General features: G+C 59.5%; 1 protein-coding gene across 3 annotated transcripts; it reads right to left on the reverse strand.

Annotated features, from left to right (window-relative positions):
* Window positions 1–5225: 5225 nt before the first annotated feature.
* ARRDC2 (arrestin domain containing 2) lies at window positions 5226–12489 on the reverse strand. 3 transcript variants are annotated; one of them, XM_068536749.1, is made up of 8 exons: window positions 11971–12489; window positions 8750–8816; window positions 8376–8523; window positions 7745–7847; window positions 7400–7656; window positions 7093–7255; window positions 6667–6824; window positions 5226–6397 (listed from the first exon to the last, which is right to left on the reverse strand). In XM_068536749.1, the coding sequence occupies exons 1-8, from the start codon at window positions 12227–12229 to the stop codon at window positions 6344–6346; spliced, it is 1209 nt and encodes a 402-aa protein (XP_068392850.1). In that variant the 5' UTR covers window positions 12230–12489; the 3' UTR covers window positions 5226–6343. The 3 variants fall into 3 exon arrangements, with proteins under 3 accessions (XP_068392850.1, XP_068392849.1, XP_068392848.1); XM_068536748.1 differs by lacking the exon at window positions 11971–12489 and adding an exon at window positions 8908–9624; XM_068536747.1 differs by lacking the exon at window positions 11971–12489 and adding an exon at window positions 8908–9624 and having other exon boundaries at window positions 7093–7656.
* Between the last annotated feature and the right edge of the window lie 1204 nt (window positions 12490–13693).

Here is a 13693-nt window from a genome sequence, read left to right on the forward strand (position 1 = left end):
TCCCCCCATTCACCACCCACTCTACCCATCCCATCCTCTGTGTCTCCAAAAGGAGGGCCACCTACGTCACAAACATTAATGAAGCTTCAGCAGCTGACGAAGCAGAACTGGTCTCACCCTCTGGGGGTTGGTGAAGGTGGGGGAGGACCCAGCCCAGGAGCAAATAAACAAACACATCTGCAGCTGTCCCCTCTATGCTCCAGCCCCACAGAGCCACTGGGATGACTGAGGACATGCTTGGCTCTCCTTTGTCTGCTGGGTTGCACAGGCTGTTCCCTCTGCCTGGAATGCTCTTCTCTAGTTCCCCAGTGAACTCCTCTTCATCCATCAAAGCCCCAACTCCAGTGTCCTCTCCTCCTGGAAGCCCTCCCAGGACCCTTCAGCCCTCATCCTTCCCTCTGGCCCCACCCTGACTTCACAGGGTGGCGGGTATTTGTGGACTCCACCATAATGCCTCTGGCCTCTGTTCTGCTGTCCTTGTCATGGTGGCAAAGATGGTCGCTAACATCACCTCCAGGGAGTCCCCAAACTCCCACAGTGATTGGCCCAGCCAGAGTCACATGCCCATCCCTGAACCAGTCCCTGGGTCTGTGGTAAGAAAAAGGTCTAATTGGCCAGACCTGGTCCCATGTCCACATCTGGAAGCAGGAAGTGGACCTGGCTCCTTTTCTCTTCTTTTATGTATTTATTTATTTTTGGCTATGTTGGGTCTTCGTTGCTGCACGAGGGCTGTCTCTAGTTGCAGCGAGCCGGGGCCGCTCTTCATTGCGGTGCGCGGGCTTCTCACTGCGGTGGCTTCTCTTGTTGTGGAGCACGGGCTCTAGGCGCGTGAGCTTCAGTAGTTGTGGCTCATGGGCTTAGTTGCTCCACAGCATGTGGGATCCTCCCTGACCAGGGATCGAACCCGTGTCCCCTGCATTGGCAGGTGGATTCCTAACCACTGGCCACCGGGGAAGTCCGACCTGGTTCCTTTTGCCCACCAAAAGGTGTTCAGGGAGAGTAGGTGCCCTCAAGACCCTTTTACCAAGGACTTAGGGATCCCCTGCCTGCTCCATCCTGGCTGGGGGGCCTTGGGCCAAATCACCTGTTCTCTTTGCCTCAGTTTCCCCACCTGTGAATTGGGCTCAGCATGGCTGAGGTGTTGGAGCACAGAGGGGTCATCCAGGCACTCCCCACCCCCCCCACCATTCAGAGATCCTGTTTACCACGCACCTCCTTCCCCCATCTTTTCTTGTTGCTCTCTGTGATTCCCCCCGAGACGGGGCAGCACAACGTGGGCAGGCACTGATGGCCACCAGCTGAGTCACCACTTCCTCCTGGGCCCCTTGCCCAGCCTGATGCTTTCTGGGGGCTTTCCTGGCCTTCCCCGAACATCAAAAACAAGGTGGGGGATGACTCCCGGGTTGGGGGCGCGAGGGCAGAGGCTCGTGTGGACAAGACTGTGTACACCTTGGCATGGGTTCAAATCCCACGTCCTGTCCCCACCTGTAAAGAGGCCATAACCTCCTCAGAGTTGGGGGACTCCACACGTGAACACCCCACAGACCCTCAAGCCATGGGCGCCCAGCGCTGGGATGAGCACGGTCATTGCTGTCGTACCTGTTTGGACAGGTGTTAGAGGGCATGTGGGTCTGTGTTAGTGGTTTCTGGGTTGCGTGTGCCCGAGTTCGCGGGCCCGTTTCTGTGTCTCTGCACGTGTGTGTGCGTCATGGCTGGCCCTGTGTGTAGAGCCCAGCAGGCTTAAAAGACAGACCCAGCCCCTTGCTGGAAAAAGGTGCATCTGGTGGTGCAGGGAACTCCCTGGGCAAAGCTGGGAGGGCTGGGAGATTCCTGGTGGGGGGGGGTGAGGGCATGGGAAACAGCAGGGGGGGCGGCAGGGTCAGGAGGAGGCAGAGGCTGGGGTAGATCAGGCAGGCTGAGGGGTTGGGGAGCCGTGTGTGTGAGCCTGGGAGGCTCGGGCAGACTTCAATTCTAAAATAGTCACCAAGCACCTACTGCGTGTGCCCGGTGCTGCGGATATAGTGGGGCCCTGGGGTAACAGACATGTAAATCAAACGTATAAATATGGGACTTCCTGCTGGTTCAGTGGTTAAGACTCCACAAGCTTCCACTGCAGGGGGTACGGGTTCCATCCCTGGTCGGGGAACTAAGATCCGACTGAGGAGACTCTCTGGTCTAGGGACAGGGAGGTCTACAAGGGAGACGTCCTGGGGAGAAGAGCTCCAGGTGGAAGACTCAGCAGGTGCAAAGTTCCTGAGGTGGAGATGAGCTGGCAGAGGGTCCCATTCAGGAAGATCTAAGCCCAGAGCAAGGAGGGGAGGCGTCAGGGGGCAGCGCTGGTGGGGAGCAGGGCCACCAGGACAGGCTGTCCTGTAACTGGAGCCGGGCAGGAACACATCTGCCCGCCCGCTCGCCAGGCCCCAGCACTCCCTGCTCAGGACAGAATGTGCTGGGAGGAGAGGCTGGTGGTGGCTGAGCCTGGTGGCTGGAGCAGGGCGGCTAGAGGATTCCTGAACAGCAGCCCGGCTGGGCTTGCTGCCAGTGAGGGTAGAAAACAAGCAGCAGGCGCCCTGCCTGCCTGTCACCCGATGCCCCAGGCTTGGCCCGGCCAGGGCAGGAGACAGAGACGGTGAAAGAGTCAGAGACTGAGAGAGACAGAGAGATGGTGACCAAGAGAGATGGTGAGCGAGAGAGACAGAGATGCAGAGATGGTAAGTCAGAGACAGGAGGAGATAGAGGATACGAGAGACAGTGACAGAGAAACAGCTAAAGAGACAGTGAGAGAGCAACGTGAGGCGGAGATGGGGGAGGCAAAGATGGTGAGAGAGGCAGAGACAGAAAGACAGTGGTGAGAGACAGAGAACTGGCATTGACTCTGAACGGGTGACAGGTCTGATTCTAGGGGGTCCTGGGAAAAAGCGTGAGGCAGTGACACTCCCACCCCCATCAGAGTCTTTGTTCACACCAGAGTAGATGGGAAGTCCCCTCCAGTCACTCATACCTGCTGTGTGCTGGGTCCAGGGACACAGCCCTGACCCAGCCCCACCCTCAAGGTCTCAGACAAACAAGTGAATATCTAAATACGAATTTCAGAGACTGACGAAGGCTATGAAAACAGTAGGACAGGGGGATGGGGGAGGGAGTGATGAGGGGTGGTGACTTTAGGTTGGGGTGTCCCTGATAAGATAAGGCTGGTGGGTAAAGAGGAGCCAGCTATAGGGAAGAGCCTTTCAGCAGAGGGAACCGCATGTGCGAAGGCCCTGAGGTGGGAACCGGCTTGGGGTGTTTGAGTAGCAGCCAGGGATGGAGGGGGAGCTGGAGGGAGAGGTGGGTGGGTGGTCTTAGGGGACCAAGGAGGGGAGGGATTTTATCTTAGAAGAATATTTGGCCACCCTTCTCTATACTCTGTGGGCCCCTCTCTATGTTCAGGGAGTTCCCCAAATTCTGGGCTGCCTGGGCCAGCTCCATCCTGGTTGTCATTTATCTGAACCAGAAAATCTGCCTCCTTTAGGGATCAGGTTCCAGATAGTTGCAGACGCAGGAGTCCTGGGGTCATGAGGTGGCTTGTCCTCCCAAGCCCCCTGGGGGAACCTTTCATAGAACTGTACCCGCATCCGCTAATGCAATAAACACCTAAGACTCTTCTTAGTTTGGGAACATGGATCCGGAAACTGGGATCTTGTGTCTCCCACGATCCAGCTGAGGGGAAACTCAGCCCCTCCTGAGGCTGCCATCTTGGATCTGGGTGACTGTGTTAAGGGAACATCTCCTCTCTGCTGCCAGGCCCCAAGGAACCCCAAGTCTGAGAAGCTCCAAGCTTGATGGCGTATCAGCGGCCCAGGGTGGATGCTGCTGGACTGGGAAGGCTGGGTGAACCCCACGACTAGGAATCACTGGGAATCAGGGCCCACATTTAGACTGGTGGAGAGGAGGTGTTCCAGAGTCTCAGATGGAGAAACTGAGGCTCAGAAACAAGTGACCGGCCCATCATCACACAGAGAGCAAAGCCTGACCCCAGAGCTCCCAGTGTCCACCCCTTGTCCCTGCCCCTCAGCCCTGCCCATGGCCACTCTGGGCTGCTACCTTAATTTTCACTACCTTGGGCAGGCTGGTAGGCACAGCCAGGGTTATCAGAGGGTGGTATAATTGGGCCCCGCCCAAATGGGGTGTGGCCTAGGGTCTGGGGTGGAGCCCAGGCTGCCAGGGAGTGTCACATGGGTGTCACATGGCCTGTAGGGTATGGATTCCAGAGTTCCAGGGGCAGTTTTGAGTGGCAGCTCCATCAGTCCCTACTGTGAGACCCTGGGCGAGTTACCTCATTCCGTTGGTCTCACTTTCTCCACCTGCAACTCCAGAAAAATGACTACCTCCACGCCGCTAGGGCTGCCTTAAAGCCCTGTGAGTACTCAAACAAACCTTCGTACAAGCACGACCACAGCAGCATGAGTCACAACCACTAGGAGGTGGAAACAACCCAAATGTCCATCAACAGGGTGTGACTGGATAAATAAAATGTGGTTCATCTACACAATGGAATATTATTTGGCCATAAAAAGGATTGAAGCACTGAGTCATGCTGCAACAAAAGTGGTTGAACCTCCAAATATGCTAAGCGAAAGAAGCCGGACACAAAAAGCCGCGTATCCTATGATCCCATCTACATGAAATATCCAGAACAGGCAAATCCAGAGACAGAAAGCAGATTAGTGGTTGCCTGGCACTAAGGGACGGGGAATAGGGACTGCTAATGGGGACAGGATCTCCTTAGGGGCTGATGAAAATGTTCTAGAACTAGCTAGAGATGATGGTGCCCCAACACTGAAAAGGAATGCTAAGGAATTGTACACTTTCAAATGGTATATGAATTGAACCACAGTAAAAGCAAAACCAGCCCAGACTGCATAGACGGGCAGGCTCCTCCTGCCTTTGGCACCCCTCTGTCCCCTCATCTCCATTCTGTGAGGACAGGTGAGGCCCCTGCCTGCCCTCCACCGTCCACGCTCCCAACCTCTGCTACTGCACGAGGGGAAAGCATCCGGCGCCAGCCTGAGCTGTCTCCCTATGTGTCCCTGGGCCTCACCTTCACCTTCTGGACAATGGGCCCCTCAACCTTCCTCAGCCTGGAATTCCATCTGAGATCCAGACTCAAGACGGAGGACAAGGCCACCCCAGGTTCCTCAGCACCTGAAGGCAATAAACCACTAAGCCCAGTCTCTTCCTCCGTGCTTTTATTTTTAAAAAATAACTGTACAAAAGAGAACAATTTAAGGCTTAACGGAAATGTAGAGTCCCAGGTGAGGGTCCTGCCTCAGCCCGGGCTGGGACTCTGCACTTGGGGGCTTGTCCAGCTGCCCCATTATGTTTTGTCTCTCCAGGACACAGGGGGTGCCCAGAAGAAGCACACTGGCCCTGCTGTGTCACCCCAGGCTGACCTCTGTCCCCGCAGCCTGGTTTAATGTTCTGCTGTCACCATCTTGAAATTCTGAATTCTTGAACAAGGGGCCCCACATCTTCATTTTGCAAGTGATGGAGCCGGTCTTGTCTGTCCCACTCTGAACCTGGGTTTCTCGGGCCATACAATACCCAGGCAGCTCTCACGTCCTGCAGTGTGTGGAGGGGCCCCCAGGCAGCCTAGCCTGGGCCAGGAATCTCTGGCTTTCAAAGGTTTCAAAGGCTGGAGTCGCTGCCCCTGTTGCCCTGTTGCCCCACACAGCTCTGATGACCTGCTTCCCTGAATGCCTCATTCCTGGGCCCTCTCGCCTGCCGGACCTTGCAGTGTGGCCTCGACTGAGGCACTTGCTCTCTGAGCCCCAGTTCTAAGATGAAGGGGGCAGTCTCCAAACATCACTCAGCTCTGACCTTCTTCGACTTTTCCTTCCGCTTGCTTGCCTGCCCTCCGAGCTCTTATTCGTGCACCAAAGCCTCAGCTAAAATGCCCTTTCCTCCAGGAAGCCTTCCTGCTCCCCCTTTGGACTCTCCCAGCTCTTGGTCCCTTCCTCTGGTCCTATGGGCCTGGAAGTATTTATGTCTGGCTCTGTCTCTCCCAGACTGGAGGCTTCTGGGGGACCACAGGCTGGCACAGACAGGTTGAACAGTCTCTCGGATCTTATGGTGGGCATTTGATACCTTATGAGAACCAGTCCAGATATGTCAGACTCCAGACTGGGAGTCTCTTCCTCTGCTCTGTGTGATGTTGGAATGGCCCTGCCCCGTTCTGAGACTCGGTTTCCCCAACTTCAGCGCAGTCAGGCTGGTCTGCTCTCGATCCAGCCACTCCTCGCTCATGTCCACGCTGGCTGGAAGCACGTGTACAGCCTCATCCCTTGAAGTTTCCACTTGCCACTCAGCAGGTCATGCAGCGGGGCCTCATGGCCTCTGAGGGTGGGTTTGGATCCTCCTGCGGGGGGGAAATGATCCCATCAAGTCTCAGGAGGCCCTGGAGGCTCAGAAACACCCCTCCCCACCCTCCTCATCTCCACTCCCACACTTGGCCAGGGGTGACACCTAGGAACAGACTAAGGTGCAAGGTGGGTTCAGGCCCTTGCACCTGTATGGGGATGTATAGGAGTTCCATCATTACTTAAAACTCATCTGTGGCTCTCCACCCTCATCTTGGCTCTCAGGGCCTGGAGAGCCACAGGGGCTTCTTGAACCCCCTAAGCTCACCTCAGAGTACAGGGGTGGCGGGCGGTAGCGGAACTCCTGGATGTAGGCAAAGAAGGGGCCTTCAACACCCACGTCAGGGTCCTGCAGTAGTCGGAAGGGGCTCTGCTCCATGGCTGCCACCTCCTCGTCGGCCACCACATCTGAGTACTCGGGAGGTGCTGGAATCGAGAGACGGGGTGGGTGAGGCTGGTAAAGGAGGCGGGGAGCCCCAGAATTGGGGACGATGGCTGGGAGCTGGCTTGTGCCAGTTCTGGGGCTGCTGGGCTGTGTGCCCTTGGATTGGGATTCTGGGGGAATTCATACTCCCAACATGACTGTTACTGAGCACTTTCACAGATGGGGGCTTCGAGGCTGGGGGAGGGAGAGTCAGCCAGGCACCTGCCTCTCTGCCCACCCATGCCCCCCACAGCAGGATGGAGAGCTCACCTTCAGGTCGCTCTGGCAGGACCCCCAGTCCCCAGTCCAGCAGGAAGCTGGCATGGCTGCCCACGCTGGACGAGCGGCTGCCGAAAGGATGCAGAGGGATGGTGCCGATGACCAGCGGCAGCTCCAAGAGCAGCTTGGATGAGCCCGGGATGTCCACGCAGACCTGGAGGAAGGAGCCATGACAGAGGGTGCCCAGGCAGCCTCGGCCACACCCTCCTTCTACAGGAGGCCTTGATGGGGGGCGGGGGGACCCCCAGCCTGGAGGACAGAGCAGACGCAGCCACCCCAGCCCCCGAGGATACTCTACCTTGAGGGTGTAGTCCACATGTAGCACGCGGCAGTGCAGAATAGAGGGACCCACAGGAGGGATCCGCAGCGCCCGGCCCTGCCACAGTGCCCGCCGCCCGGGGCCCACAGGCTCCCCTGAGAGACTAGCCACCACTGCTCGTTTCTGTTTGCGGGCACCTCGCGCCATGAAGGTCTGTGTCTGGACCACGGCCGCCCGTGGCAGCACTGGGCGCGTGGAGCCGTTGTCGATCTCGGCGAAGACGGGGATCACCTCACCTGTAGGGTGGGATGGCAGGGCCTCAGTTTCCCCACCTGCAACCCTGACATGGGCCTTCTTCCCAATCCAGCCTCTCCCACCTGCTACCTGGTGTATAGCCCTTGCGGTCGATCTTGGCTGAGAGGGAGACAAGGCCACGGTTACTGTACCAGGATCGGGCGATCTTCTCCCGAGCTCCCGCTTGAGGGGCCTGGTGGCGTGGAGGGAAAGGACATGAAATGCATCCCACTGTGCCAACCACAGACCCCGTGAAGCTTCTAAACCACCCTCAGCTGAAGGAGGATTTGGGGCAGGGCCTAGTATCCTGGTTTCTTTTTAACATTCTAGAAACTATTTGTAAAATGGATCCAGGAATATGACCCATCTCATTAAGCTGAAAACAAGCAAACAAGCCAAGCACTTAGTGCGTAATGAGTGCTTAGTAAGCCATTATTATTGCAAGCTCTGACTGTGTCCCATTTCACGGAGGAGGCACAGGAGGCTCAGAGAAGGCGAGACACTCATCCAGAAACACACAGCCAACTGGTGCCCCTGGGACTTGCACCTGGCTCCACTGGACTCCACAGGCATTCCCATGCCTACCTCCCCCACTGCCTCCCTCCCTGCCAGGGCTCAGCTGTGACCCCCACTTTGAGAAGGGAGTGAGGAGCCAGTCACCAAATAGCCAGGACCCTGCCTGTGGTGCTCCCATCCCACCTCCCCAAGGGCAGCAGCTCACCAGCAGAGCTGGTGTGTTGATGTCCACAGGCTCGATAACAGTAAACACCTTCCTTGCCCGGCGGGCAGGGACCCAGGGCCGGTGCAGGGTGGCTTTGATGCAGTATCGGACGCTGCCATGTTTGCCTTCAAATGAAGTCACTAGCGTCCTGGGGGTGGAGGAAAGGGGCTTCAGTGGGTGAGATCCACAGACAACCGGGTGGGAGATTCCCAAAGACGTACAGGGATGAGAAACAAGAGGCACTCCTGGGGGGCCCCCCCGGGAGACAGTCTTGCGGCTCGGGGGTCCCCAGATACCGAGCAGTGGAGTCCCAAACCTGGAAGGGGCTGCAGACTTAGGGACTCCCCTGCAATCCTCCACCCCATTTGACTTACGGTGGCAGCTGGAAGCTGAATGGGAACTCATGGCGTCCAGGAGGCAGCGTTGTCATCTCTCCGGTGTCTGCAGGTAGGAGCAAGAAGGGGAGGCTCAGTGGCTGTGAGGGGCTCCCGGAGCGCGCAGCACGCGCCGTGCAGGGGTCCCCAGGTGGTACCTGGCGCGAGTAGTGTGGCACGGTGGCTCACAACCTCTACGCGCTCGCTGTAGCTCTGCGTGTACGCGGTGCTCGAGCCCGCGCTGCGCGACTCGGTCCAGTGTACGTGGGCGCGACCCCGCGCGCGCAGCTTCAGGGCGCCCACGCGCGCCGGGCCCGCCAGCTCCAGCAGCACCCGGCCGGCCACCGCCTGGCCGCCGCTGAACACGGGCTCGGCGCCCGCGTTCGCACCATCCAGTTGCACCACCAACGCCTTCACCTTGTCGAACAGCATCGCGGATGGGATACGAACTCGAGGCGCGCGGTCCCTGGCTTCGAACCCGCGACGCGGAGGCGCGAGGTGCGGACGCTGCAGCCTGAGAACGCGAACCCACCAGGCGCGCGCAGGCGCACTCGCTGATCAGGCCAGAAACTCCTCACTGCCTGCGCCGGCGCCGCATTTATACGGCAGGGAGGGGCGGGGCGAGACGCAGGTCCCGCCCCCGGAGAGGAATACGCCAATGGCGCGCCGAGAGGCGTGGCTCCGCCCACGCGTGGAGCAAAATAACAACAGCCCAGGCTCGCGACCCGTTGCCCTTTACCCTAGTGCACCCTGGGGTGAGACTAAAGCACTGCGGGACAGAGCAAGTATCTCTCAGACTCCGGGGGTCAAGAGGAAGAACTGAGGCCTGGAGGACTCGGGCCTGAGGTCATCCAGCAAGAGCATTCTGCCGTCGGTTTAATCATCAACCGGCCAGCCACTTGCAGACGTGACTCGATGCACGTCCAGCCCGAGCTGGAAGGGTGTGTTAACAGCCAGGCCCCAATCGAGGCCCTGAGAGCCTAGGACTAACTACCTCGGGCCTCAGTTTCCCGCGCCCTGTGCAATGGGGGAGGGAGGAAGAAGTGGATGGGGCCTCCCTCCACTCGGGCGCCTACTGCCCCCTCCTCTGATTTGAAACCCGCTCAGCTGGCTGACCCGGGCTAGTGACAACCATTTGGAGCCTGAGTCTCCACGTTTGTAGAGCCAGAAGAAAATCATTCCCGACCTCAGAGGGTTGTGCATGAATCACGGTGTAGCCCCTACTCGATCCCTCCCAGAGCCTCTCTCCCGAGTCATCAGCCCGCTCCTGACACTGCCAGTCGGCTGCGCCTCAGCGCTTTTGCCCCGACGTTCCTTTCCAAACCTTCAGCACCTGCCCTCCCTCCCCCGCCTCCGCAAACTCCTACTTGTCCTCTAGGCCTAACTCTTCCTCTCACAGACAGAGCCGAGTACCGGGGAAGCTCACGGAATCCCCGGATTCAAGGCTGCGGTGTGCCCTTGGGGCGGTAAACCGTCTGTGGACCTCAGTCTCCTCGGAGAAGAACCACATGCACGGTTTCCTAGTTGGGAGCTGACTGATCGCGATTTGCGGAGCGCCTGCGCCCTCTGGTGACAGAGGGATGCACTGCTGCTTGAACCCACCCCCTAGTTTGGCCATCCCCTTTGAGTCTGGCTCAGGCCACACCGGGACCCCCTGAGGCCAAGGCACACCCAGCGGGCGGCAGCCATAAACGGACACAACCAATCAGTGATAGGGGTAAGGGCAGGCCGGAAGAGAGGGGTAGAGGCTGTCCACTGAGTGATCACCCTGGGGGGGGGGTACCCGGAGGAGGGGGCTCTGGGGCTGAAATAAGGGGCCAAATAGAGCCTAGAAAGAGGACAGGAGGCTATAAGCCCAGGAGGAGGTGGGGAATGGAGTGACCCTGGGGGGATGGGAAGGCTCTTTTGGGTTTTTTGTTTTGTTTGGTTTTTTTTTGGCCACACCGCACTCGGCTCGAGGTATCTTAGTTCCCCAACCAGGGATGGAACCCACGCCCCCTGCAGTGGAAGCCCAGAGTCTTAACCACTGGACGGCCAGGGTAGTCCCAGGAAGGCTCATTCTGAGCCAGTGCCCTCAGTCCGTTTCACAGATGGGTCCCCAGAGGCCCAGAGAGGGGCAGGGCCTCACTAGAGGTCACAAAGCAACTCCACAAGCTTCACCCCTCCAGTATCTTAAGGAAGCTACCAGTGAGTGGGACCAGGAGGACTGTAGGGTGAGAGCAGCCCCAATTTCCCTCGAGTCACAGGGAAAGGGAAGTGACTACAGGGCCCCTTCCTGCCTCACCCCTTGCCGGCTATGCCTCGGTTTCCACAGCTGCTCAGGCCCCCACACCTGGGGGCCGTTGGGACAAGTTTGCAAGCCTGTAGGCAAAGCATCTAGTGTGTGCACTGCTGGAAAAAAGGGGGCTGCGGGGGGGAGCCAGGTTCGAGCTGCTTCCTGCTTCCGCCCATCTTGCAGATGGGTATGGTGAGGTCTGCCTTCCCCAAGAGGAGGTGGCCAGGGCAGCCCAGAGAGACCAACACCCTCCTCAGCCACATAGCACAGTGCTGGGGCACAGACTTACTCTTTCTGTTGGCCCTGTTCTGCTCCCGACTGGCTGTATGGCCTGAGGGTGGGGGACTGAGGTTCAGAGCAAGGTAGGGACATGCCCAACACCTAAGACTCCCAGCCTGATCTGACCCCACCCCAAGTCTTCTCCCTGCCTGGGATGCAGTCCCACCCGCTCACCTGCAAACACCACCAGAACCCCCAACCCAGCGAACAACCCTTCCTGTAAAAACTGGTAAGGGGCACTGGCAGGGCGTGAGACAGGGGCCTTCTCTGGGAATCAGAGACACCAGGCCTGGGGCTAACGTGGCATCCTAGAGTCCAGAGAGGAGGAACTCCCAGTTCCACCAAGGGATCCCCCAGACTCCATATGGGGGGGCTCCCCACAGCATAGCCTCTAGGTCGAGGGCGTCCCGGCTCTGAAGGGGGGGGCGCGCCCAGACCCTAGGAGGAGTTCCTGGAAAAGAGGGTTTTGGAGGGGGGTAGGTGGGTGGGTGTCCCACCCTGTAGGAGGGTCCACTCCCTGAGGAGGAGGTCTCCACCTCTTGAGAAGGGTCACCCGACCACACAGCCTCTAAGTCGAAAGGCTGGCTTTGGAGAGGGGCGCCCAGACCTGGGTAGAGGGTCCCGGGGGATCCTGGCTCGGGGTGGGGTGGGGGGATGAGCGGCTCACCTCGGAGCAGCAGCTGCCGCCGCCGCAGGTATGTCTCGGCGGCCGCGTAGTCGCTGGACACCGCATTTACACCCACGCTTCGGCCCTCGAGCCAGTGGGTGACCGCCCCGCCGCGCGCCGCCACCTCGAGAGCTGTCACCCGCAGCGGCGACGCCGTCTCCAGCAGCACCCGGCCGCACAGGCGCTCCCCACCGCGGTACGCGCCGCCCGGGTCCCGGGCCAGCTCCAGCGCGAAGCTGCGCACGCCCCCCGGGCGCATGGCTCGGGCCGGGGCGCACGGCGGGGCTGCCACACCTGGCGCGGGCCCGCCGGGCACCCGGCGACCAGGCGCACAGCTGGGGCGCGTCTGAAGCCCTCCCTGGTCTCAGCGTTGGTCTTCGCCGCGCCGGGCGCCCCCCGAGCGTTCTCTTGCTTCTGAGAACTTTGTGCGGGCGCCGCCGGGTCCCGGCCGGCGCGTAGCTGGCGGACTTCCTGGTCCTCCGCGTCAGCCCCGTGACGCGCTCGGGCCTCCGGGGACGTGCCGCCCGCGTGTCCGCGCGGCTGACTTTGCTACCCCCAGGGCGGGGCGGGCCCTGTTGTTTTGAGTCAGAGGCGGGCTGGGGCGGTTGTGGCTGGCGCGGAGCGGAGGCAGCCACCGGGCTCTGTCGTGTGGACTCATTCGTCCCGTACACGGCACCTTTGGACCAGGCGCCGCCCCAGCCTCCATCTGGTTGTTCCGCAAACACACCAAGTCTTGCTTCTTGGCCTTTGCACTGGCTGTCGCTGCTAGGAACGCCCTTCCCCACATCTGCTCTCCCACTCACCCACGCCCAAATGTCACTAGAGTCATGCTCTGGACTTATTTCTTTACGGCTCTGGTCGCTGTGTTTGTGACTGTTGTGTGTTTACTACGCCTCCTCCGTCAGACTGGGTGCTCCCAAGCGTGAGCACCGTGCCCTGTTTTCGGCACCCGATCCTACAGAAGAGGAAACTGCGGCCCCCAGAGGGGCAGCCACTGCCTACAGGCATCCACCGGTGTCAGAGTCAGGACTCGAACTCACGTCTGACCACAGCCCACTGACACCTCCCCAGACCCTTCTTGCTCTTGTGCCCCACCTATCACTTCCAGCCAGGTGGCCCATGGCCTTATCGGAGGCTGCCAGAGCCTGGGCTCTCAGCTGGACCCAGATTAGCCTCCCTCTCCACCCAGGGCCCAGCATCTGCCTGCCGCCCCCACCTGACTCCAGCACTCCGAGCTCAAGGCCTGGAGGGACCTTTTGATTCTACTTACGTCTAGAACCTTCCCCTCCATCCTGCCCCAGAGGGGCCCCTCAAACCCCAGGATCACACCACTCCCCTCCCCATGGAGTGCCCTCCACCAAGTCCATTCTTCCCTTTGGCCTATGGACCCCTGAGTTTAAATCCTGGCTCACCCCTCCTCACTCTGTAGCCCCAGGCAGGTGGCTTGACTTCTCTGAGTCTCCCCATCCTACCCTGGTCAGGTTCTGGTGAAGAGTCAGTGTGATAATTTACATTACATTGCCTGTATACAGCAGGTGCTCAATCCATGTCCGCCTAAGACTTAATGGCCCTCCTCACTCATGTCACTTCCCCCACTGGACCATGACCCACAGCTCCGCTGGCCCCTAGTGGGTGCTCCAGCAAAGCCAGCTGGAAGGACGTCCTGACTCTCCACTGCCTCCTGTAGGCCAGGGCTGGGCCATGCTCTCTGCAGGGTCCCTCA

This window comes from Eschrichtius robustus, chromosome 2 (assembly GCF_028021215.1).
Source record: "Eschrichtius robustus isolate mEscRob2 chromosome 2, mEscRob2.pri, whole genome shotgun sequence".
In the NCBI taxonomy this organism is placed as follows: Eukaryota; Metazoa; Chordata; class Mammalia; order Artiodactyla; family Eschrichtiidae; genus Eschrichtius; species Eschrichtius robustus.